General features: G+C 35.6%; 1 protein-coding gene and 1 pseudogene across 1 annotated transcript; one reads left to right on the top strand and one right to left on the bottom strand.

Annotated features, from left to right (window-relative positions):
• Positions 1 to 765: 765 nt before the first annotated feature.
• On the bottom strand, positions 766 to 3,370 carry LOC137815989 (uncharacterized; annotated as a pseudogene).
• Positions 3,371 to 20,550: 17,180 nt separating this feature from the next.
• Positions 20,551 to 23,483, top strand: LOC137814054 (putative disease resistance protein RGA1). The gene has a single exon (XM_068616590.1). The coding sequence runs from the start codon at positions 20,693 to 20,695 to the stop codon at positions 23,318 to 23,320; it is 2,628 nt and encodes an 875-aa protein (XP_068472691.1). The 5' UTR covers positions 20,551 to 20,692; the 3' UTR covers positions 23,321 to 23,483.
• Positions 23,484 to 27,877: the final 4,394 nt, after the last annotated feature.

Below are 27,877 nucleotides of genomic sequence, written 5' to 3'. Positions count from 1 at the left end.
TCTCGTGGCTTTAGATGCACAGGAATGCTCTAATCTTTAGCTAATTCATCCACTACATAATAAACCATTTGTGCTTCTTTAGCTTGGATGTATGGTTCATCATCATCATTATCACCAATGTGTATCAAACGTGTAAAGTTTACTAGTGTAAATCCAAGATCATCTGTCATAATCCCTCTAGAAGTAGTTGTATTAGCCCACATACATTTGAACAAAGTAACAGAAAATCGACCATTATAGTTTATCTCAATTATGTCTACCAATTTTCCATAATAAGGCACACCCCCAAATAGCATTTGATTGTCGATGCTACTTGCATAACTCCTTGTCCCAAAAGTATCAAATATCCCACTGTTTTGTGTTTTAAGTCCTTCATCTCTCTCCAATGTACGGAACTTGAAGCCATTTACATTGTAAGCATTGTAACGTTTTGCACAATCAATTGACCCCATAGCTAAGAACTTTAAATCATTTGAGTGAGGTCCATTCAACTAATTTCTTATCTAAAAAAGAGGAAAATATGATCAAGACAATTCTATATATTCAATATAATCAAACCTCAACAATATAAATTATACATACACGACGAGAAAACCATTCTGCAAATTCTCTATGAACCCTCTTATCTATCACAGAGGATGACCGTGTACGACTTCTTAATTGTCTTCATATAATGTCTATAAATTCTCTAAATTAAATAAATAATAATTACATGGTTAGTGTTCAATTGCAGATGAATCATAATAAGTTATAAAATCAAAGTACTTACTGAAGGAAAGGGTCAACTTGAGCACAATTAGTCAATATATGACGATGTGCTTGTAACTTTTCCTTTGCTGATAAAGAGAAGTAAGTAAAAGACCCAATTGGTTTTCCAACACGTGGAAACAAAGTGCTTGCACTAGATAACATAGTGTCTGGTTCATCATTAACACGCCTTATTTGATTAAATACAGTCACAATTTCATTTAAATATCTTGAAGAAAAGGTTAAAGACTCTTCAGCCATGTAGCCTTCAGCTATTGAGCCTTCTGGTTGTGCCTTGTTACGCACATAAGATTTCAATTTTCCTAAATATCTCTCAATGGGATACATCCATCTATACTGGAAAGGTCCTCCAAGCTTGGCATCTTTCACCAAATGCACAATCAAATGAACCATGATTGTAAAAAATGCAGGAGGAAATAATATCTCCATGTGACATAATGTGAGAACAACTCTATTTTGCAGTTGGTTAAGTTCATCCACTTTTAAAACTTTACTACATAAGTTTCTAAAAAATGAACACAAATCAATCAAAACATAGCACACTTCCTTAGAGAGTGTCTTTCTCATTGCTAAAGGTAGAAGTTGCTCCATCAAAACATGTGAATCATGACTTTTCAATCCTCCAAGCTTACATTGTTTGACATCAACACATCTACTAATGTTACTTGAGTAGCCATCTAGAACAGTGATGTTCTTTAGTGTTGTCAGAAATGTATGCTTATTTTCTTTTGTCAATGTATATATAGCAGGAAGATATTTATTATTTTCATCAGGCCAAAGATCAGGTCTAACACCCCAATCTTTTAAGTCCTTTCGTGCCTTTAGGTTATCTTTTGATTTTTTACCTTGGTTCAATAATGTATACACCACATTATCACATACATTTTTTTCAATGTGCATAACATCTAGATTATGGTGCAATAAATTGTTTACCCAATAAGGAAGTTCAAAAAATATACTTTTTTTCGCCATTGTAGAGGGCCATCAATAGCATGGTGATCTCTGTGTTGTCTTTTCCCCAGTTCCTCTACTTCTGGTTCTTTCCCAAATATGATATTGACATTCTCAACTTGTCTTCAGACATCTGTTCCTGATATTGTCAAAGGACAATTTCTATTTTCCACACTTCCATCAAAATGAATGCGGGCTAATCTAAATTTGTGTCTTGCATTTAACCAACGTCGATGATTCATGAAACAAAATTTACCATGAATCTTCTTAGGAGTAGTGTCAAAATTACACCTAGGGCAAGCCAACCCAGTATGTGTATTCCACCCAGATAAGGTTCCAAGACCAGGAAAATCACTAATGGTCCACAATATAGTTGCATGCATATTAAACACTTCATTGTTATATGAATCAAAAGTTTTAAGTCCATTGTTCCATAGCTCTTTTAATTCTTCAATTAATGGCCTTAAATATACATCAATATCATTTCCTGGTGCTCTTTTACCGGGAATGATCATGGAAAGAATGAATGAACTTTGCTTCATACACATCCAAGGAGGAAGATTGCAGGGTATGAGTACAATAGGCCAAGTACTATGACTTGTACTCAAATCACCAAATGGATTGAATCCATCAGCAGCCAAACCAAGTCTAACATTTCGAGCATCTGAAGAAAATTGAGGATTCATTAGATCAAAGTTCTTCCATGCTTCTGAATCCCTCGGATGCCTTAGTATGCCGTCATTTGTACTTCCTGAAGCATGCCATTGCATATGCTCAGCTATTTTAGAAGACATAAACATTCGTTGTAAGCGTGGCCTCAATGGAAAATATCTTAAAACTTTAGCAGGAACTTTCTTTTGCTTTTTCATAGTACCATCAATAGTCTTGTTCTTCTTTCTTCTTTTCCATCTAGATTCATTACATTTCTTACAAACTTCTTTGTCTTTGTCTTTGTCTTCTTCATAGTACAACATGCAATCATTTGGGCAAGCATCAATTTTGGTGTAATGAAGGCCAAGCTTATAGATGATTTTCTTAGCTTCATAGAAGGAACATGGAATTTTAGCATAATCAAAGGCATCTGCTAACAACTCCAATATCATTGACAATGCCTTGTCAGTCATTCTACATAGACATTTCATGTGGTACAATTTGAGCAAGAAAGAAAGTTTAGAATACTTGCCACATCCTTCATACAAACTTTGTTGCCTATCATGCATAAACTTCAGATACTCGACAATTTCATCAGGCATCATTTCGCTTGATCTAGGACGCATATCCTCATCATCCTCCACGTTATCATCATAGAAAAAAATTCTGAATGCGTCATTAACCATGACACGTATGGGATCATTACCAGAAACTTTATGCTCATTTGATTGGAAAACTGGAGGTGTTTCAGTCATATTTTGTACAAAACTTGTCTCGCCATGTAGAAGCCAGAAAATGTATAAACTTTTGGAAAAGGATGAAGAATCAAGTGCTCATGTGTTGCTTCTCGAGTTTGCCATTTTTTAAGATTTCATTTCGGACATAGGCAAATTATCTTACCCTCAACGCTCTTATTAGCAAATGCAAAGTCCAAAAATTTATTTAATCCGTCCATGTACTAACATGTATTTCGAGGCATGTTAATCCAAGATTTATCCATATCTAAATGGAATTGTTTGATAAAAATAAAGCAAACCTAGCATGAAAGTTTAAAAAAATAACATGTGTCGACAAGAGCATTAGAATGCGTAAAAGAATAGAAGTGAAATAAGTGTATAAAGAAGTTGTACAAAGTGTATGAAGAAGATATGAAAGTGATAAAAAAAATATATTTTATTTCTATTTGAACTCAATTAATTATTAATTAGTATTCGAATCTCGATACTCTCAATTAAGACATGATCAAGATTGATCTAAAAAAGATTAACATGGAATATTACATGTGTGGACATTCAATTTTGAAAAGCAATGTTACAGGTGTACAAACAAAGCATATGTGAAGTTAACACCTAATGGTGTTAACCAAGGTAGTTGAATTGACACAAGTGGCTCCAAAACAACATGAAAAATATAGAAAATTGCAGCATGCACTTGTCTGTGTGTATCACAAAATGATATATATATATATATATATATATATATATATATATTGATGAATGTAGTGATTAAGGTTAAACTCACGTTTTTGGTTGCGGAGCTGAAAGCCTCCCTGTGGCTGATATTTGGATTACTAGCCTTAATTCTTTAGATTTCCTCCCTGCAAAATCAGACACTTGAAAAGACTTGCTATTTGTTTTTACTCAATGGAATCATCTTTAGTCTATTTTCATGTTTCTTTTTTAAATTATTTTAGAATTATAAGAGATCATTTTTACTGGACTACGTACTCCATATATTTTAATAATTCTTTTATGTCTTAGTCATTTCTTATCATGCAACATTTGAAACTTATTTCTCTAAAACTAAAAAAAGACAAGGAAAAAAGTTGTCTCATCTGAAATTGTGAAAAATAATAAAAAATTGGTGTTATGGTATTGAGTTTGATGATGGAAGAATTGATAGTGGCACTTTTACTTCAATTGTTTTAGACATGTTGGTGATGGAGGACTCCAACACTGACCTAAAGTACATATAAAAAAGATTGAGACGACCACTATACGCTAGGTTTTTCCTCTATTAATTAGAGTTAATCAAGCAAACTTGTAAACTCAATGGCATAATGGTATAATGACATTAGTTAGAAGATACAACAATTATAGAATTAAAAGCATCTAGTAACAATGAAAAAGTTAGAATAATAAATGTCAAATAATTTATGTAAAGCAAGTTTTTCAGGTGGTGGTGCAGAGGAGTTAGTCTAGGTGGTTAGCAATGTTGAAGGGAAGGTATCTGATGTATAGGACATGTTTAAATCACAGCAAATGGGTTAATATATCTTCAGCTTTTATGGCAGTCATATCACTCAGTTCCTGTTCAAAACCAAACATAACTCATTACCACTCTCATTCCCCTACAAACATTCACAATAAGGTAGCTTACCTTGATAGAAATGTTCCCCTTGTGCTTCTTCATAATGTCCAAGAGAACCCTTGTAGCTTAGCAGAAGTTAATTCAAAGTTAATTCATCATCTCATAACATTGAGCAACAAAAAGGAATGAATTGTTTCTTCAGCAATCATTTCTCATCAAATCTTGATTACTCAGTTATCCATATATAAATATATATATATATATATATATAATCAAGAAGTTCCAAAACCTACCGTTCACTGTTGGCCTATCGTGCCACCCGCTATCGGGCCGCTATCATGTTACGAAGTGGACTTTAAGCCTAACTCAACCCCATAAAACCGGCTCAATAAGGTGAGGTTTGCACCCATTTATATATTATGAAATGTCCTTATCTCTAGTCGATGTGGGATCTCCAACACACCCCCCTCACGTCGAGAGTGATAGATAGAAGCTCGTGCATGGGACTATATATTATGGGTGGTCCGATAGCGGCCCGATAGCGGGTGGCACGATAGGCCCAACACAAACACTCGCTAGGATAGGCTCAAAATGGCTCTGATACCATATTACGAAGTGGACTTTAAGCCTAACTCAACCCCATAAAACCGGCTCGATGGGATGAGGTTTGCACCCACTTATATACTATGAAAGGCTCTCATCTTTAGTCGATGTAGGATCTCCAACACACCCCCCTCACGCCGAGGGTGATAGATAGAAGCTCGTGCGTGGGACTATATATTATGGGTGGTCCAATAGCGGCCCGATAGCAGGTGGCCTGATAAGCCCAACAAATACTCGCTAGGATAGGCTCGAAAATATGCTCTGATACCATATTACGAAGTGGACTTTAAGCCTAACTCAACCCCATAAAACCGACTCGATGGGATGAGGTTTGCACCCACTTATATACTATGAAAGGCTCTCATCTTTAGTCGATGTGGGATCTCCAACATTCACCTTCCTGGTTTGTATGGCTAATTACCTCATCATCCACCAAAACCATGTTCTTGTTTTTCCTTTTTTTTATTCCCTTTCAAACCTTCAATCATATTACAAATATATATACATGCGTACTTGATTAAGTTTACTGGTAAAAAATAAATTATTTTAAAATCATTATTTTTCCCATGATGTGCTTATTAATTTCTTGGCTTTGGTGTAGGTTATGCAGAAGATGATATAGGTGCTCAATTTGAGTATGATTATAGAAGAGTTAGATTTTTTGGTGGACGATCACTTGGAGATAATAGATCAATCCGCTTCAACATTGTATATGCAGTTCCTATGAATTGTGATGTGAACAAGTTGAAAGGTATGTTCTAAGGAGAAATTTACAGTATTATAATGCAAAAGGTAACCATATCAAGTGAGAATGGTGAAATGGAAACTTGTGAGGAACCAAAATCAATAATTGAGAGTCAAATACAAGCTAATGAGGCTTTAACCTCACCAAAAGCTACAAGTGATTTTGTGCCTCAAAAGGGTGAAGAAGGAATTTCAAAAAATGCCAAGAATCAAAGAGAAGTAAATTTTGAAAGTAGTGAAAGGAAAAGGGTTAATGGGAAAGAAAGGAAGATAACAATTGCGAGCCACACAAAGAAAACAAGTACAAAGTCCTTCCAATAAATGTTTCCAAGGAAGTTCACCTGCATGCATAGACCTTCCTTTATGGCATATAATAGCTTAATTTGATCATGTTAAGAACAAATGGACAAGTGTATACCAACCTCAGTTTTTCTAGTATCCTTTGCAGCCCCTTCTTTTACACAACCTGGAAGATACTCAACCCATTGACTAATTGATGAGGCATTGTGATTTGTGAGTTTGTTATACCTGCAAATCCACCACATTTCACTTTTGTCAGATGTTTTAGTTTAAATTAGGTTATAGCTTTTGTCATAGTCTAGCATTATTATACATACTAATTTGTAATGGGATGAACAATAACACCTTACATCATTAGTGCATGAACTATGTACTCCTAAATTAGCTAGAAGAATAAACTACTCTAAATTAACTAGTAGCACAATTATTGGTCCAAATATTTATTTTATGTATACACAGTAATGGTTCTATAGTGGGTTTTGGATTGAGAACATTGACTGAAAATGAATCAGTTACTACTATTTCTTAGTGGAAGCACTGTTGTTATAAAAAGATTATAAATGCATGGATAAGATATAGAAACAATTTCATGATGTCGACACTGTTAATTGTAGTTAAATGGATCCTTACCAAAAATAACCTAATTTAATTCACCAGCAAACCCAAAGAAAACACCATTTCATTTTTTCCAAGTAAAATGCTAAATTCCTCCTTAATAAGACCTATAAGCACAAACTAATGAGTTCACGAAGAAACTTCAACCCTCTCTTCACAATAGCAGTCTTAATTCGAAAGTTTATAGGTCTTATCATAACTTAACTCAGTGGCCTCGTATTTGTTGGACCTGTAACAAAATCGTCAACATTTTTATTTCGGTCAAGCGTTAGGGATTATGCTTCAACTACTGATTCAAATAAGCATTTGCGAACACGACACGAGCAACTCAGAAAATTCAATGCCAACTGAAGAAATCGACAATGGAAACAGAGAAAGGATAATGAAAAAAAGAGCAAAATCGATGGTGATGACGGTGGTGTTGCGTTCGCCGGAGAGAACAATGGTGGTGGAGCGTATAGGGGCGTGAGAGAGAGAATATGTACTGATAAGAGGAAGAAGAAACCAATTACCGTGGTGAAGTAGCAAAAATAGGTCCGTGGTGGAGGAGAAGAAACTTTGTGGTAGAGGATGAGAAGTAGCTCTATGATGGAAAAGGAGAAATAGCTACGGTGGAGGAGGGAAACAATAATGAGTTTTTTAGTCAAAAGTTTGAAAAAGTGAGTATTTTCCTGAGGTTTGAAAATAAATCTTTGGAAAAGTTAAAAAAAAAGGATAATTTTTCTTTATTTTAATAAAAATATTTATATAAAATAAATAAAAAATTAATTAATTTTAATTAAATAAATAATTAAAATTAAGAATATTTTTTTAAAAAATTATATGTTTAAACTTACACATTCAAAAACTTTAAGAATTTAGTTATCAAATATATTAAAATTATTTTTAAAAAAAAATTTAATTATATTTATTTATTGAAATTTGAGAAAATTTAAAATATTTTATTGATGTTTTACAATAAACATTTCAAACTTAATGAAAATTAAAAAAAAACTCTATTATTTTGATGAGATTTTAGAATAAATTAATGAAACTCAACAAAGGTTAAAAAGTCTCAACTATTTTGCAGAGGTTTTAAAATAAACCTTTGGAAATTAACTAAGGTTAAAAAATCTCCGTTATTTTGTGGAGGTTTTGAAATAAACCTATGGAAATTAATGAAGGTTAAAAAAACCTCAGTTATTTTGCGGAGGTTTTAAAATAAACTTTTGAAAATTAATGAAGGTTAAAAAAATCTCCGTCATTTTGCCGAGGTTTTAGAATAAACCTTTGAAATTTAACTAAGGTTAAAAAACCTCCGTTATTTTGTTGAGGTTTTAGAAAAAACCTCCATTAATTAAATCAATTCCTAGGGTTATGTTAACCTCCGCTAAATAACCTCTACTAAAACCTTTTTTTCTTGTAGTGTGTTAATGTCAGCGGAAAATGTTAAATTTAGATAATAATAATACTGTACTTTATATATTACAATGAATAATAATTATGTAAATAACTTATATCAATATTTTGTACCTTTTTTTATAAGTAAAATCCTCGCAACCTCAAATGAAATTACATGGCTCTAAATTACATGGCTCTGTACAAATGTCAAATAAATTTATTAGTATTAAATTATAAGTATAATTATATTTTTTTTATCCCTATTAAGGGTCAATAATCAATTTAATATAGTGATTTAAAAAAAATAATTTAGTCCCATGGTTTTTTAAAAAGTATGCAATTCGATCGATTTTGATATATTGACATGAATGATGTTAGCTGGTTATGATGTGATATAATGAATGACAATGTTATGCACACATGGAATCCACATGTGTCCACCTGTCCAGTCTCTCTTGTTCCTCAACGACATTGTTTGCTCCTGCCTTTCAATTCCTGGAAGTTCCACGTTCGTCACAATTATTTGTTCCATCTCCATCGTTGTCGAGATCCTCCCTGTCTTTTCCGTTGACTGCCCGATTGCAACGGAGTACGGTGGTAGGATGCCCAAACTGCTCCTTTGGATTTCGAAGTTGGCTGCAATGCAGACGCTCAAGGGGAGTGATACTTTCTGGCAAAGTTCTACACAAGAATATTCCCCACGCTTTCTCTTATGCCTTACACCAGTCCTCCAATCAACTCAATGACCACCTGGGAGGTCACACGGGTGGTGGCAATGAGTACACTGAGCTTTTGTGACAACTTAATGTTGTTAGCAGTGTGCTTGACGTCGTTACTGTGTAGCCTCCTACGAGGTCATTGGGTGGATCAGAGGACTCGTTAAGGGCATCGGAGATAGCGTGAGAAATGTTCTTGTTTTTTTTTATCAGCAAGAAAAGATATAATAAATGTGACCCACTTTAAGGGTGGTCCAACCCTCTTACAGAGCAAAAGAAACATAGACTTGAAGAAAACCCCAACGGCTTACCCTGCCACAACTAGCTAAAAAATGACTTAAAATTCAAAGACCAACCCCGCCACCCTATCAACAACTATTAATTGAGTACATACATACCAGGGGTTCTGGGCACCAATCAAAGAACGGGAAATTCGCTGATGGTACCTTTGACGAGATCCAAGACCAAACTTTAACATGTGCCAAGGAGAAGACTTCATAATAGTCTACCACTCCTCCGTTGAATAAACAATTATTCCTATGCCTCCAAATATCGGTTACCAACGCAATCCAAACATAACCAAAATAACATTAACTGAAATTGTCGCATTAAGAGTGTTAAATTGCTCGAAATGTGACCCAGGAGAGAGAACATTTATCGAACTCACTCTTAACCAAGTGTAACAAAGATTCTAAGGTACCCAAGCAACTCTACAACCGAAGAACAAATGACTTGTCGACTCCTCTAATACCCTACATAAACAACAAAGATTGCTCTCAACCTGAACCCCTCGTCTCAACAGGTTGACCATGGTAGCAATCTTTTTTTCAATCACCCTCCAAGCAGTGACATGAGCTGAAGGAAAAGCCTTAATCCTTCCAAAAAAAGTTGTACATCCTCAAACAATCCTTTGCTTCCTCTTCCCTTAATAAACCGTAAGCAGACTTGACAAAAAACTCTATAGTCGCAACCCTTCCAAACCCATTTATCCTCAGTCTCCAACGCGAGGCTCTTACAGGATACCACCTTAAACAACTAGCATACATGAGACTCTTCCCAAGCAAAAAGCCCCCTTCTCCAAGTCAAGTTCCACTGCCAAACATTATTCTTGTGCAAAACATTGCCAAGTTGGTATCATTCCCTTTCAACATCTGCATCGCACCCAACTTCGACATCCAAAGGAGCAATTTGGGCATCCTACCACCATACTCCGTTGTGATCGGGTAGTTAACGAAAAAGGCGATAAAATGGATACAAGGAGTTGTCCAGGATGCAGAAGGCAGAAACAAACACGACGTTGAGGAAAAAGAGAGACTAGATAGGTGGACGACACACATGAAGTCCATATGTGCATAACAATGTCATTTTGTGTGTCACATCATCACCAGTTAACACTGTCCATGCCAATTTAACATAAGTGACTGAATTGCATACTTTTTAAAAAACCTTATGACCAAATTATATTTATAGTAGAATTAGAAACTTGTGCATACAAGAAAATCATTAAATAGTAACCAAATTTAGAAACCAAAAATAATTAGTCACTATATTGACTAAATTAGATACTATTTTATAAACTAAAAAATTATTGGTATCTAAAGTGGTTTCTATTATTAATAAAATATTATAAAATAGTTTCTAAATTGATATATAAATTAGCTACCAAAGTTTTAGCTACTAATATTTTAGATTCTAAATTAGTCTCTAAATGACTAATAGAGACTAATTTAGAACATAAGTAGTTAGTAGTTAAAACCTTTGTAGCTAATAGTTAGATACTAATTTAGAAACTACTTTATAAATTTTTATTTAATAATACAAACTACTTTATATATCAATAATAATTTAATGATAATCTCTAAATTTATAAAATAATCTCTAATTTAGTCAATATAATGACTAATTATTTTGGTCTCTGAAATTAATTTCTATTTAATGATTTTTTTGTAATGATATAATATATTTTTAATGATCAAAGTGTTTGTTTTTTGTGCAATGACCACAAAACACATGGAGTTAAAAAAAATAATGACTATCAAATTATCGACGGCTCAAAATCCTTTGATAATCTAGACATTGCTAAAAATTACAAACTTGTGCATCTAATATGTTCCTAATGGTAAAATATCATTATTTTTAAAATATTTTTTATCTATTATAATATTTTTTTTTATTTTTTTTAATATAATCATTAATGGTATTAACAATTTAGTTTAAAAGTCAACAATCTAGTATTGCAAGGAATCAAAGTCATGTCCGTGGAAGATGCTGAAAGCAAATCTAAAGGTATAGAATAGTGATGTTTTTTGGGATATAAATAAGAAGGGGGAAGATATTCAGAGGAGAATTCAAGAACTGGATGTGAGGGATAACGAGAGCGACCTCAAGGAGGAAGGTAGGGAGGAAAAGAGACTGCTTTTGGCAGAACAAATAAGGAATAGTCACAGGTAGGAAATTCTATTTCAATAGAAGGTGCGCCAGAGATAGCTAAAGCAGTGGGATTTGAATACTAGGTACCTTCACTCAGTAATAAAGTGGAGGAGGTCTAGTAATGGAATTAGTGGGTTGAGAGAAAACGGGCAGTGGTTTGACGATCAAGTGGCGATAAAGGAGAAGGTCAAAGAGTTCTTTAAAGAGCGGTTCAACAGAGGGGCCTGACAACAGGTTAGGATTGACAACGCAGAATTCACCTGCATCTCAGATGAGGATAATTAGAGGTTGATAGAAAGAATTACAGAGAAGGAAATAAAGAGTGCAGTGTGGAGTTGTGAGAGTTCGAAGAGTCCGGGCCCCCCGATGGGTTCAATTTCAGGTTTATAAAGTTCTGCTGGGAAGAAATCAAGTCAAATATCATAAAAGTGGTGTACGAATTTGAGGAGGCTGGGAGATGGCCAAGGAGGACGAACACATCTTTTATATCTCTAGTCCCTAAAGTGGATAACCCCTACTTTCTAAATGAATTTAGACCGATTTCCTTGGTGGGTTGCTTGTACAAAATAGTTGCAAAAATCATGTCCTTGAGGTTGAAGAAGGTATTACACAAAATCATAGATGTCAGGCAATCTGCTTTTTTGGAGAGGAGGGGTTTAATGGATAGTGTATTGGTTGCTAACGAAATGTTGGAAGAAATGAAGAAGAAAAAGAGAAGGTGCATCTTTTTCAAGGTTGACTATGAGAAGGCCTATGACTCAATTAATTGGGACTTTATTTATTATATACTTCAAAGGCTTGGCTTTTGTGAGCGTTGGATTGGTTGGATAAGAGTGTGCCTTCAATCTTCGTCGATCTCCGTATTAGTTAATGGAAGTCTTACTCAAGAGTTCAAACCTAGGAAGGGATTGAGACAAGAAGACCCATTAACGTCGTTTCTCTTTCTGATTGAAGCAAAGGGCTTAGTTGGAGTGATTAGGAAAGTTGTGGAGAAAGAGTTGCTGGAAAGCGTGTCCATTGGTGATGAGCTTGTCAAGGTGAATATGCTTCAGTATGCGAACAACACTCTTTTCTTTTGTGAAGCAAATCCTCAAAGTGTGTTTGCAATCAAGGCAATGCTTAACTATTTCAAATTGACATCGGGTTTAAAGGTAAACTATCTGAAGAGCAATATAGGTAAAGTGGGTTGTAGTCAGCAGATGTTACAGTGTTGCGCAACTATCTTGAATTGTGAAGTAATGAGAACTCCCTTTAAAAACTTGGGGTTGCTCATTGGGTGATGCCATAAAAGAATAACCTTCTGGGAAGGGGTGGTGGAGAGAGTGAGAAACAGGTTAGGAAGAAGGAAAGGTAAGTTCATTTCAATGGCGGGTTGCTTATTTTTGATCAAATTGGTACTTTCCTTTCTACCTTTGTTTTATCTGTCGATATACAAAATGTTGTCCGTGGTGGTAAAGGAGATGGAGAGATTGTAGAGGGACTTCCTATGGGGTTGGGGCACGGAAGGCAAGAAAATAGCTTGGGCCTTGTGGAAAAGGTGTATGAATCAAAGGGAGAGGGTGGGCTTGGAATGATAGAGATCAGAAAGTTCAATCTAGCGCTCTTTTAAGGAAGTGGACTTAGCAGCTGGGCACGGAGGAAAATGTCCAAGGAGGTTGTGGTTTCGAAGTATGGTGGGTGGAGAAATCTTATAGCTTAAGAGGCTTTGAGGTCTGACTCCTTGTGGTGGAAGGATTTGAAGGAGGTCTGGAGGTTTCAGAGATGGAAAGGAAATTTTGAGGACAACATTGTATGGGATATTGAGAACGGGAGAGAGATTAGTTTGTGGGAAGATAGATGGTTGGGAAATGTAACTTTGAGAGAAAATTTTCAAAGGCTATTCTCAATCTCTTCTTGCAGATAAGCTAAGTTGAGGCAAGCAGGAGGTTGGAATAATAATTTAGACTGGGTTTGGAGTTTAGGATGGAGAAGGAGCCTGCTTGATTGGGAAAAACATTTAGAGCAAGAGTTGGCTAGGATATTGGATACAAAGAGTATAAATGAAGAAAAGGAGGATAAGTGGGTTTGGAAAGTAAGTGTTGATACATAATTTATAGTCCAATCGACTTACAGAGTTTTACGTGGTGAAGGTCAGGAGGAAGAAGTTGTTATATACGAGGAGTTTTGGAGGATTAAGGCCCAACCATCAGCGTAGTTAATAGCATGGAGGGTGTTAGAGGATAAAATAACATCTAAACAAAATATAGTGAAAAGGAGGATAAGTATGGAAAGTAGTGTTTGTAATATGTGTGGGGAGGCCAAGGAAACCACGTCTCATTTCTTCTGTACATGCAGAGTTGCCTGACTTGTATGGTTTAAGTGTTACAAGTGGGTGAGACTGATATCGTTAGCACATCAAGAGCCGAAAATGCATTTTTCACAATTTAGGCTAATTGAGGAAAGTGTAGTTGTTAATCGGATTTGGTTGTGTGTGTGGATAGCAGTTATAGGAGAAATGTTGAAGCATAAAAATAAGAAGATCTTCAGGAATGGGCGGATAGACCACTTGGAGATTTTCTCGATGGCGTAGTTCAAGGTTTGGTCATGGGTGACATCAAAGGTATGTTTAACATGTTTTTCTTACTCTGATTGGTTTCTTGAACCTTTGGTTTGTATGTGGTATAAAAAAAATATAAAGATTAGTAGTGAGGTAAGGAATAGCAGTTTTGCTTATGGGTTAAAGATGTTACCGGTTTATTTTGTCTACACCTCTTGTATAAAGGTTGAAGTATCCCTAAACTAACTCTATTATTTATTTACTTTTTTGCTGATAGAAAAAAAGTCATGTCCGTGAATAAACATAAAACCTACACTAGATAATTTTGTTTTTATAGTTATCATTATTATTCTTATTATTATTATTATTAAGATTATGATGATTATTATTATTATAATTATTATTATTATCATTATCATTATTAATATTATTATTACTGATTAATAATAGTAATTATTATAATAACCATATTATTATCATTAATAATAAATAATAATATTAATAATATAATAATAATAATTGTATTATTATTATTAACAAGAAGAATATTAATTATAATTATTATTATTATAAAAACACATATTATTATTAGTAATATTTTTCTTCTACTTCTTATTATTAAATTAATAATTATTTTTCTTCTACTTATTATTATTAAATTCTAACTATGTAAAACTATTAAATTCTACCATTTAAAGGGAATGAATATTTCATGATCAGCTGATTAAGTCCAATACGTACAATTTTCAAAATAATACGGAGCAATAAAACACATGTCCAAAAATATCTATGAATAATTTCAAATAACTTGTTAATTAGGAAAATATTTTAAATCGTAAGATAAAAAAATGTTATAATGTTCTAAACAATTAATTGTATATTGCAATATGAGCACAATCAGATATTATATTAAAATCTTAGTTTTTTTATTCAAAATAAGTTTTTTTATTAGTAAAGAATTAAATAAATTAAAAATAGATATTTCAATAGTATTCTAACCCGTACAAAAAATCAAGAACTCCTTACCAACTATGAGCATAGAGTTCCAAGATAAAATTCATTCTTACAGTGAGAACCCTTCCACCAACTCATAAGGGACTACACAATTGGCCATAACACAAATATTAGGCACACAAAACACGGCAGAACAGTTCTGCTTCACAAATAAATAATAGCCTACTAGGTGTCTTTAATGTGCATTTACCGGCATTCACAAATTAGGCACACACAGACGCTACAGACCGGTTCTGTTTCACATCAAATGCTCTATAATTAAATACCATTGCCTATGCTCCTCCATTATACCACAATTACACAGCTGATATACATCACTTATGCCACATTTATGCATGAAAATTATGCAGAATTGTGGCTGCACCAAATTCTGAATTGAAGATAAATGCTGCTTGGTTCTCAGAAATTGAACCGCGAAGGCTTACACCCAAGAATTGACTCACCAATTACTCCAATCCTTCTAGCTCCAATTCCATGAAATTCTTCTCTACTCCACCTTGAAAGACTTGAGTCTTGATCCTTAAGTGTGTGGATTTCATCTTAATCCCCAAACTTCCAAAAACAGCGACATCCTGCTATTTCTTCCAACTGCATCCAACAAAAAGGCTTTGTTCCAATGGCTCTAAAAAAGCTTGGCAGCATACGCACTAAACTAAATTATTCCAGTGATTCACAAGAACGGAGTGGTTTTGCATCAGCTACTACATTATGGTCTACCCTGCGCCTCCAACCTCTTCTTCTATGATGCCTTCTTCATAGCTTAGCCTTCAAATTGCCTTCACCAACGTAATTCAGCACAAACACCCCATAAAGCACCACCTACAGGTTCTCTACTAATTCTGGATGATATTGTCAATTTAGAAGTGCCACAGCAGAACAACACCAGAGGTGAAGCAGAATATAAACCTGATTTTCCTGCATTTCAGCATAAACCAAACAAACCATGATTCCTCTTCTTTTAGCCAATCACCACTGTAATGCTAAGTGTTTAGTTTGCCACCATTCCAATCCTCACTCTCCTTCCTTCACACTACCTTCAGCTTCAGAGGAGAGTAACAACCTTCACTTTACCCCTCCCTCCTTATTTATAACTTTTGATACATAGGAGGGGGTTCAGATACCCGTCTGAGAAAGAATGAACAAAGGAATTCATCCTATGTTTCAGCCAAAGCCAAGTTTTCAGTTGTGACAAATGCTAGATTTCTTCCGAATCGGCTACCCCTGATTAAAGACCACACAATTCTTTTGTTCCCAAATACACCTCATCACAGCTGCCCAGAGACCTTTCCATATCAAGTTTTGTTTGTTATTAGTATGGGTTAGGTGAAAACTCTCAAAGTGGCGTTGCAGATCCTTATGTTGGACGAAAATAATACCAATCCACCTATAACATAGATACCACACACGTTAAGAGATAGCACATTCTAGAAAGAGATGTTGAGATGTTTCATCTGCATTTTGGCAAAGAGCACATGTAGATGAGTTAACCATCACCCCTCTCCTAGCTAAGCACAATCTTGTTGGGATTCTATCCAGCAAAACCCTCCATGCAGTGGCGATCACACTGGACAATGCTTTAACCTTCCAAAGTTGCTCGAAACACTCATTATTATCAGCATTGACATGATTTGATAAGCACCCATAAGTTGATTTCACAATGAATTGTCTTGATGCATCGCCTCCCCACACTTGTAAGTCGTTCACCTACCTATTCAAAATAAGTTGATTTAGAGTCCCCAGCAGCTTTTCTTTTTTTGCATTTTCCCACTCAAACATGTCACGTCCCCACCTCAACCTCCATTGCCATATTGATTTTGCCCACTCTCCTATATCTCCCACCTTTTTCCCTTGGTCCGAAAAAATTGAATACAACCTCGGAAACATTGTTTTAAAGTTGTTACTGTCTACCACACGTCTTCCCAGAATCTGACTTTCTCTCCAACTCCCACTTTCCATTCTATTATTGCTTGAAACCATCCTACTCCTCCTCCCTCCCCGGATACTTAAGATAAGTCTCTCCACCACCAGGATTGGCTTTTCACATTTGATTGAAAGTGATCTAAGTCCATGCCATATTTAGATATCAGTACCTCCTTCCATCTCCTTTTTTGTTCAAACAAAAGACGCCATTTTCACTTGGCCAGAAGAGCAGCGTTGAACTTTCGTACATCTTAATTCCTAGTCTACCCTCCTTCTTAGGATAACACAGTTTCTCCCACCTTACCCATGAGATAGATATAGTAGTCTGATGACTTTTTACGGCAAGTGCGTCGCATTGTCAGAAGTAAGATTCTAGATCAAGAGTTGGAAACAAAACAACAATACCAATAATCAATCAAAACCAGTTGCCTTTACATCGGACACGGGAGTTCGCGATCGACAAACAACTCAGAACAAAAAACAATTGTCTCTACATCGAACCCAGGAGTCCGTGATCGACAAGCAACTCGAAACAAAAACCAGTTGCCTCTACATCGGACCCGGGAGTCCACGATCGACAAGCAACTCGGAACTAAAACCAGTTGTCTCTACATCGGACCCGAGAGTCCGCGATCGACAAGCAATTCGGAACAAAAACTAGTTGCCTCTACATCGGACCCGGGAGTCTGTGATAGACAAGCAATAGGGAATAAAATTCAGTTGCCGCTACATCTAAATTGGACCCGGTAGTCCACGATCGACAAGCAACAGGGAATAAAATTCAGTTGCCGCTACATCTAAATTGGACCCGGTAGTCCACGATCGACAAGCAACTGGGAATAAAAACCAGTTGCCTCTACAATCTACATCGGACCCGATGAGTCTGCACTTAACCGCAATTCATAACAAAGTCTAGTTGCACCTACATCGAACTCGGGATTCTGCAATCAGTTGTAGCTTTGAAGCAACTCAGAATCAGCTCAGAACCAAGCTGCCCGATCGAACCCACACCCTCGCCAAAGGATAGGCCATTTATTTCTTAAATATAATGTTTTCAAAGGTAGATCCAACAAGCGGTCGAGCTTAACCGCAAGCGACTTCAACAAATGCTCGCACATATCAAAGCTCAGGTTTGAGTTTAACCTGAACTTTCTCACATAAAAACTTATACTACTCTTCAAGAAAAATGTATTGAACGGTTGAACTTAGCCACAAATGTTTTTTTACAAGCCTTTTCACCTCGCTCGACTCAAGGCTGGGGGGCTGTGTTCTGTCCCAGATTTGATCGGACACATACCGATCAAAGTCCAAGTCAGATGTATTCCATATCGGCCTAAATAGTGAGAGAACCAAACATGTCGACCTTCTCCATTCTGGAAGCTCGAGGTCCAGGCCGAGCATGCCGACCTCCTCCATTATAGCAGCTCGAGGTCCAGGTGGAGCATGCCGACCTTGGCAGCTCGAGGTCCAGGTCGAGCATGCCGACCTCCTCCATTTTTGAGGCCTAAGTCGAGCATGATGACCTTCTCCATTATGGCAGCTCGAGGTCTAAGCCAAGCATGACAACCTTCTCCATTCTTTGTACCATCTCGAGACTACTAGGAATTGAGTCGAGTAGACCGACTCATCAGGTATCACGATAAGGCCAATCGAACAGGCCCAAAATGCAGTAAAGTGGGCTTATGCCCAATTCAGTGATCTTGTTAAAATAATGTCAAGAATAAGCAATCTCGTCACAACATAATTAATGTGTTTTTAATGCACAATACCTCGATCTCTTTGAATGCTCAATTTATCAGCACAATGTCCCTAATTATATTGCATAAATGCTCTTATTTACTTACACAATATCTCTTATTATATTGCATAAATACTCCAATTATATTACAGAATACTCTGATATATATATATATATATATATATATATATATATATATTCATATTTGATGGAAAGATACTATAATCTGACACATTAAAACCTGGAGAAATCAGAGACAAAGATCCAAGCCCATGAATGCTTATAAATAGATAACCATTCATAGGGAGTATCTCAACTCGAAATTTAGCACTATATTCACTATATACATAAAATTTTATCCTCTTACTGACTTGAACGTCGGAGTATTTTCTGCAGGAGGAACTTCTCTCGTTTTCTGAAGGTTGAATCACTAGAATTTGAAGGGAGACCACTAGAAGCTCACCCAGATTCAAAATATTCCAGATAATATTCGGCATCTTTTGCTTAAAGCAGGTTAGCAAAATTTGGAAAACATTTTGAAAAGGAGATAGTGCACACAAAGCAAAGATAATGTACAAAGCAAGGAAAAAGTGGCGCGAGTAATGTTGGAGATCCCACATCGACTAGAGATAAGGACATTTCATAATATATAAATTGGTGCAGACCTCAATCTTATGAGTCGGTTTTATGGGGTTGAGTTAGGCTTAAAGTCCACTTTGTAATATGGTATCAGAGCCATTTTGAGCCTATCCTAGCGAGTATTTGTTGCGCCTATCGTGCCACCCACTATCGGGCCGCTATCGGACCACCCAAAAATATATAGTCCCACGCACGAGCTTCTATCTATCACTCTCGGCGTGAGGGGGGTGTGTTGGAGATCCCACATCGACTAGAGATAAGGACATTTTATAATATATAAATGGGTGCAGACCTCAATCTTATGAGCCGGTTTTATGGGGTTGAGTTAGGCTTAAAATTCACTTTGTAATAAGTAAATGCCTAGTGAGTCAATGATGAACGAACGAGAATGAAGTGAGCAAGTGAATGCGAATGGAAAATCGTGTGAGGAGAGAATGAAACATCAAGTTCTTTCTATTTCGAATATATTTGAAATTATACTATTTTGCTTAATTGAAATTCCTAACAAAAAAAACTCTTAAATTTCAGTTAACTCCTTTAGTTTCTTTTATACAAGCCCATATGATCTGAGTTACATTAATAAGACTAATATAAACCAATTATGACGCAACTAATTCTATAAGAGAATAACAAAATACTTAAAATGAACTAATAATCTAATAGCTTAAGAATAAGCACTTAAGACACATTGTAGACAAAAGAATATATAAATATATATATATATATATATATATATATATATATATATATATCAAACGGCTGTGCAATAAGACTATCAAATAAGCTTGTTAGATAACATTAAGACTAGATGCAAGACGTATTCAACAACCCTTCTAAATTAACCCCTCCAAATATATTACAAATATGTTTTGTCACAATTTTAATTTAAAATATATTATAAAATTGTTTGAATGATGTCAAATTGGATAGATATTCATATGCCCTCCAGTTATATTTTAACTCCTGCAAAACAATATATGTTCTTATGCGTAATAAAAATTATTTAACTCTTGCATCTTTCGGATTTCTGAGTGTGGAAGATGACATGTTGGAAGAAAAATATTTAATACTTCCTAGTCTTCTTCCTCTTTCGGTATTTTATGTAAAAAAGATGGTAGCAGGTGGCATTGTTGGTGTATTGAGCAGAGTTCGGGAATCCAATGGGCATCTTCTGACGTGGAAGAAAATGATTAATACTTCATAGTCTTCTTCGTCTTTCAACATTATATATAAAAAAGATGGCGGCAAAGCAAGTGGCATTACTTATTGAATAGTTCTTCAATCCGTTGGGCAAACACTCTCAACAACAAAGTTGACTTTCTTTTGCCTTTCCATCTCATCCTCTCCTCTCCTCTGCTGTTTGAATTTCAGACAGTTATGGCCGAATCATTTCTCTTCAGCATCGCAGAGTCACTCATAGCAAAGATTGCTTCTCATGCTTTTCAAGAAGCTTCTCGATTGGTGGGTTTATATGACAATCTTCGAGACCTTACAAAGACTCTCTCTTTAGTCAAGGCTGTGCTGTTAGATGCTCAGCAAAAGCAGGAGCACAACCATCAGCTGCGCGAATGGCTCACTCAGCTCAAGACTATCTTCTCCGATGCCGAAGATCTTTTGGATGAATTTGAGTGCCAAACACTGCGAAAGAAAGTGGTCAAAGCTCATGGTAGCACCAAAGACAAGGTAAGTCACTTCTTCTCAACCTCTAATCCACTTCTCTTTCGTTACAAAATGGCTCAACAAATTAAAGATATCAGCAAAAGACTAGATAAGGTTGCAGCTGATAGGCATAAATTTAGTCTTCAAATAATTGATGTTGACACACGTGTTGTTCATCGGAGAGATATGACACACTCCCGTGTCAGTGATTCGGATGTCGTAGGAAGGAAACACGATAAAGAAAAGATAATAGAGCTTTTGATGCCACAAAATCCGAATGATGATGCAAGTCTTTCTGTTATCCCCATTGTGGGGATTGGAGGCTTGGGAAAGACTACGCTTGCAAAGTTTGTGTTCAATGACAGCAGGATCCAGGAGTATTTTCCATTGATGATGTGGGTGTGTGTTTCTGATGACTTTGACATTAAACAACTGATTATCAAAATCATCAATTCTGCCAATGAGCAAGATGCTCCTCCTCACCAACAGAATTTGAACATGTTGGATCTGGAGCAACTGCAAAATCAACTGAAAAACAAACTTTCCTCTCAAAAATTCTTACTCGTCTTAGACGATGTATGGAACGAAGATCGTGTTAAATGGGTTGAGCTGAGGAATTTAATCCAAGTAAGTGCAGCAGGAAGTAAAATCCTTGTGACCACACGTAGTCATTCAATTGCTTCCATGATGGGCTCAGTTCCCTCTCACATTTTAGAAGGTCTTTCTAACGAGGATTCATTGTCTCTCTTTGTCAAGTGGGCATTTAAAGAAGGAGAAGAGGAAAATCATCCTCACTTACTAATCATTGCGAGAGAAATTGTGAAAAAATGCAGAGGAGTCCCATTGGCAGTGAGAACATTAGGGAGTTTACTATTCTCAAAATTTGAGGTTAGTGAATGGGAATATGTTTGTGATAATGAAATTTGGAATTTGCCTCAGAAAAAGGATGACATTTTACCTGCCCTTAAATTAAGTTATGATCTTATGCCATCATATTTGAGACAATGTTTTGCAATATTTTCTCTTTACCCAAAGGACTATGAACTTAATAGTTATGAAATAACTTCAGTTTGGGGGGCACTTGGACTCATAGCATTACCAAAAAAGAACAGGACACTTGAAGATGTGGCCAATCAATATTTGCATGAACTTCTGTCAAGATCTTTTCTTCAAGATTTTACAAGCTTTGGCTCTGTTTATCGTTTTACAATACATGATTTGGTGCATGATCTCGCTCTATTTGTTGCAAAGGATGAATCTCTATATGTAAGTTCCAGAATTCAAAATATTCCAGATAATGTTCGACATCTGTCTTTTGCTGAAAGCAGTTTGTTTAGCAATTTATACAACAAAAAATCGGTAGCTGTGAAAACCATATTGTTTCCAAACGGTACAGAAGAAACCAGCGATGAAGCTTTAATAAATACTTGTCTGTCAAAGTTCAAATATTTGCGAGTTTTGGATTTATGGTCTTCGACAATCGAGACTTTGCCCCATACCATTGCTAAGTTGAAACATTTGAGATATTTGGACATTGGCAAAAATCGCAACATTAAGAGACTCCCCGAGTCTATTTGCAAGCTCCAAAGTCTGCAAGTGTTAAGGCTTGACGGATGCATAGAGCTGGAAGCATTGCCAATAGGATTAAGAAAGTTAATCAGTCTCAGGCATTTAGAGTTCAGCACAAAGCAATCTATTTTGCCTGACAATGAGATTGCTAGTCTGGACTTGCTTGCAAATCTGTCTATTGAATCATGCCATAATTTGGGGTCTATATTCGGAGATGTGAAATTTCCTGTTCTTAAAGCATTGTATATTGGTAATTGTGAGAGTCTAAAGTCTTTTCAGCTTGATGGTAAAAAATTTCCTGAATTAGAAACATTGGGTGTTAATTCCTGCAGTAATTTGGACTTGGAACTCTGGAAGGGCAACCACCTTGAAGGACAAAGCCACAAGCTAAAGTTAAAAACTATTCTACTTTCAAATTTATCACAGCTAGTGACCTTGCCTAAATGGCTTCACGAAGCTGCCAACTCCTTACAGTGCTTGATAATTGAAAATTGCGACAATATTGAAACACTTCCAGATTGGTTTACAACTATGACTGACCTGAAAACACTTTCTATAACGTCTTGTCTAAGTTTGGTATCTCTCCCGGATAACATTCATCACCTAACTGCACTTGAAACTTTGAGGATTGAAGGTTGTCATGATTTATGTGAAAAATATCAACCCCGTGTTGGAGAGTTTTGGCCCAAAATATCACACATAAAAAACATTTACATTGATGAACCAGAAGTCCGAGAAGAATTACAGGAAGAGCAAGACGAAGAGGAAATGCATTAAGGACACAAAAGCCTTGAAGTGTGTTTTTTTTTTTTTTTCTGGAAGTGTTTTTCTTAATGAAGACCGGTGCATTTGATATTTCTCTTAATATGTGTTTTTTAACTTTCTTTTCACATGAAATTGGATTGGATCATTTGTTTCATTATACATCATTTATTACCCACTCTTTTGTGTGTGAAAATACATTTCAGTTTTTATCTGCGAAAGACATTTTAATTTAGAATGCTCCATCAGAGTTGTGTATTACTGAAATATTTGTTTACTTTTTGTAATTGTAGATTTAGTTGGACTTATCCACTGAAACAAAAATCTGTTCTGAGGAGAATTAAATTTGTGGGAGTTTTTCTATTTATAGCGTGGTACGGAACTTCACACTTAAGTAAGTTATATTGTTCTTAAAAATAGTGAATTCTGATGAAACAAACCTTACTTCGCCAGTTAGCGTGTTAGCAATCACTTTTCTAACTCCAATTCGAAGAATTTATTTATTTAATTAATTTGGGATATTTTTTTTCAATCATTTTTTCTAATTACAATAGGAAGAACATAAATATTTTTATTCCAAATACATGATGATATATAACTGTTATCTAAATATAATTTTAAAAAAAATTGTATCAATACTACATTATTAAACAAAAAAAATTGTAACACTATCACCTTTTAAAATTTCACTATATTATAATGGTCTGGATTACTTTTTATATTAAATTATTTAGTTGAATCATTACTTTCCTTATTATTATCTTTAATTATAATCCTCTATATACATATTTATTTAAATTATTTTAATTCAATTGTCAATAAAAATAACATTTTCCTTTAAAACTAAAAATAAAACTTTAAATTCACAAAAAAAATAATAAATTTAAAATATCGAACCATACTCTATCAAACTTTTGTTTCCAGGAAATATTTCCTTCAAATTGCCTAACTCCATTTTGATTTATTATAGATAACATATTTTATTAAATTATTTTCTTTTCGTTCAAAATAATGTTTAAATAGTTGTCATAATAAATATCACCTATTATGCCCTTCCGAATAAAATTATCTTATGGTACATGTTACTTATTGTCAAGATTCCCATCCGAATAAAAGAAGGTGGTATATGTTAGTTATTTTTTTTATTATTAAATAATTAATTAAATTAGATGAAGTCCTTAAGGAGTATTCCAATCCTATAAAAAATCTACAGTCTCAACCTGTCTCAACCTGCTTATCAACCTTACAGCTCAATCTAACCGAATTTCAACTGGATATAAATTTATTAGATTCCTAACAGTACATCATTCATACTACACCCACCTTCATATCTACATAACCACAAATTTATAACATCACATAAGCATAGACATGAGTCAAACACAAACTAATCCTATAACATTGCAGAATCATTAACATAACCAACAAACATAAGCCCTTACCCCAAAATGCACCATTTTCCGCTACGAAGTCGGGTAAACAACAACAAAAAAACAGTCCCTGAATAGTTTGTTTTACCACTGATACCCTTTTAACCTCTTCCAAACCCCTTATTAAGATGTTAACTGGTATTGAATCTTGCTCGGTATCTAGAGTAGAAGGTGTGTTCATATCCCTGATGCATCAGTGCATCACAGCTCTTCCAGCACCAAAGTTTCCTATAAGCTTTATGTTTCTCCAAAACCAATACAAAGGCACCCTTCCAGCCTAGAGTTGTGATCAGCAATACCTGCTCCCAAAGATAAACCTGCATGACAGTTTTAATACTAGCGCCAGACAAATAATGCAAATCAACAATCACATTCAAAAAAACTACCTTTAGAAATTCACCTTTTTAATATGGATTTTAAGCATTATATAGGATTCAAACACCATTGAGGGTATGCAAAATTTGTTAGCCTTTCTTTATTAGTTAACCAAGATCACACCTTTTGATGTGAGTTAATTGAGTCAAAGTAAAAGAATTTCCGCTATCCACTCAACTATTCTTAAAAATGATTTTATTCCTCTGTTTCCTTATCTCCCCTATCACTGTTATTCACATGCTTTCCCACCGTCTATTCACCTTTTTACTGGACCAACCCAAACTAAAGAGTTCAAAGTGAGACACCTACCCATTTAATGCATTGACTTTATACTAGCCAAACTACATTACATGTGAAAAAATATGGTTAGTCGTCTCTTCTTCAACACCGCACATTACGCACAAGTTACTTTCCAACACCACCCCTCTTTTCACCAAATTGTTCCTTGTCGGAAGCTTGTCACTTAAAACCCTCCAAGCAACCGCTTGTGTTGACAGTAACACTTTAATACTCTAAAAAAGCTCGTATAACCGTCTTTGCTTGCCACTTGCTTCATTCCTTAATATTCTATAAGCTAATTTTATTGTAAAAACTAACGACTCATTCTCTTTCGAAACCCAAGCGTCCTTTGTGTCCTTAACCAGATTATTCCCTTTAATTTGTAGCATCAACTAACGCTCCTCATCTTTTTCCCACTCAAATTGGGCGTTCTCCAATCCAACTTCCACTGCCAAAGATTTCCATACTAGACCCCTTCCTAAGCCAGATTCGCCATTTTAGACGAGGATATGTTAAATATTCTAGGGAACAAAACTCTTAAAACACCATTCTCAACCCATTTATCCTCCCAAAACAGAATACTATCACCGTCACCTAACTCCCAGGTCACTTTATCCTCAAAATTATTCTCCCACTCTTCTAATGCCCAAACTCTCTTTAAATCCTTCCACCATAAGGATTCTCTATTATTTTTCCTATCAATCATGAGATCTCTTCAACCTCCATACTTGGACACTAATACTTCTTTCCACAAACCTCCCCTTACTGATTGTAAACGCCAGATCCATTTCCCTAACATAGCATAATTAAATATCCTTATATCTTTAATCCTAGTCCACCCACTTCTCTTGAATCGCAAACTTTTTCCTAGGCAATTCTTGAGAGACGTGGAAAAGTTTGTATTACAGTAAATGAAGATGAATATTCCTTGTCTGATGTGATGCTTTTAATGTAGCATACGTAATCGCACGTAATCGTAATGAAGAAAGAGAGGTTTTGATGAACCCTAATTGTAGAGAAAAATAAATATAAAAGAAACTTTTATTCACTTGTATATTAGAGAGTAAAATACATGGTGTATATATAAGAAAAAGATTAAGACCTAGCTGAAACAGAAAAAGGAAAGTTGGGTCAAACAAACAAAGCCCAATAATTTAAAATAGAAAAATAAATATATTAACACCCCCCCTCAAGCTGGGGAGTAGATATTTGTCAGGCCCAGCTTGGATTTGAGAGTAGAGAATTGTGCGGAAGCAAGGGGCTTGGTGAATATGTCAGCAACTTGCATTGCAGAAGTAATGGGTAGTAGTTTGATGAGACCAGAGTTAAGTTTTTCACGAACTAGGTGGCAATCAATTTCGATATGCTTGGTTCGTTCATGAAAAACTTGATTGGAAGCTATTTGAAGGGCAGATTTGTTGTCACAGTACAGGGTTGCAGGCTGGGAGAGAGGAAGATGTAAATCCTGAAGGAGGTAAGACAACCATTGTAACTCACATGTGGTGGTGGCAAGGGCTCTATACTCGGCTTAGGAGCTGCGGGAGATAGTTGACTGCTTCTTTGATTTCCATGATATTAGGGAGTCTCCTAAGTAGATGGAATATCCAGTGACAGATTTGCGTGTGGTAGGACATGTTGCCCACTCAGAGTCACTAAAACCACAAAGGTGAAGTGAACTAGTGTGAGAAAAATATAGTCCTTCACCAGGGGTGCCCTTGAGGTAACGCAAAAGACGTGAGACAGCTTGCTGATGATGAGTTGTGGGTGCAGATATGAATTGGCTTAAATTGTGGACAGCGAAGGCGATGTCTGGTCGCGTGTTGGTTAAGTAAATTAGACGTCCAAGGAGTCTTCTGTATTGAGAAGTGGCATCAGCATCGAGAGGTGAGCCTTGGTCGGGAGAGAGACGGGAGGTGTGAGTCATAGGAGTGGCCACAGGTGCAGAGTCAAGCATGCCAGTTTCTTGAAGGAGATCAAGAGTATACTTGCGTTGACTTAAATGAAGACCAGTACTGTTGCGAGCAATTTCCAGTCCCAAAAAGTAGGTGAGATTACCTAAATTTTTTATCTTGAAGTGATGGTGAAGGGATGCAGTAATTGTATTGATTTCCTCCGTGTCATCACCAGTTAAGAGCAAGTCATCAACATAAACAAGAATAACAGTGAGTTTATCATTATTATATTTAAGAAAAAAAGAGTGATCAGCAACAAAAATAGAGTAATTATTTGATAAAAGAAAAGTAGAAAGTTTGGCGTACCATTGGCGACCAGCTTGACGAAGGCCATACAAAGACCGTTGAAGCTTGCAAACATGCTGGGGAGAAGGAAGAGAGAGGCCAGGTGGGGGGGTCATGTATATCTCTTCATGGAGATCACCATGAAGAAATGCATTATTGACATCAAGTTGTTTTAAAATCCAATTTTTGGTAGTGGCAATAGCAAGCAGAAGGCGGAGGGTAGTGAGTTTAGCAACAGGTGCAAAAGTGTC

The sequence above is a fragment of the Phaseolus vulgaris genome, chromosome 1, assembly GCF_051622355.1.
Source record: "Phaseolus vulgaris cultivar YP4 chromosome 1, ASM5162235v1, whole genome shotgun sequence".
Lineage (NCBI taxonomy): Eukaryota > Viridiplantae > Streptophyta > Magnoliopsida > Fabales > Fabaceae > Phaseolus > Phaseolus vulgaris.
Note: the sequence above shows the minus strand (reverse complement) of the source record. Positions and strands in the feature narration are given on the sequence as shown.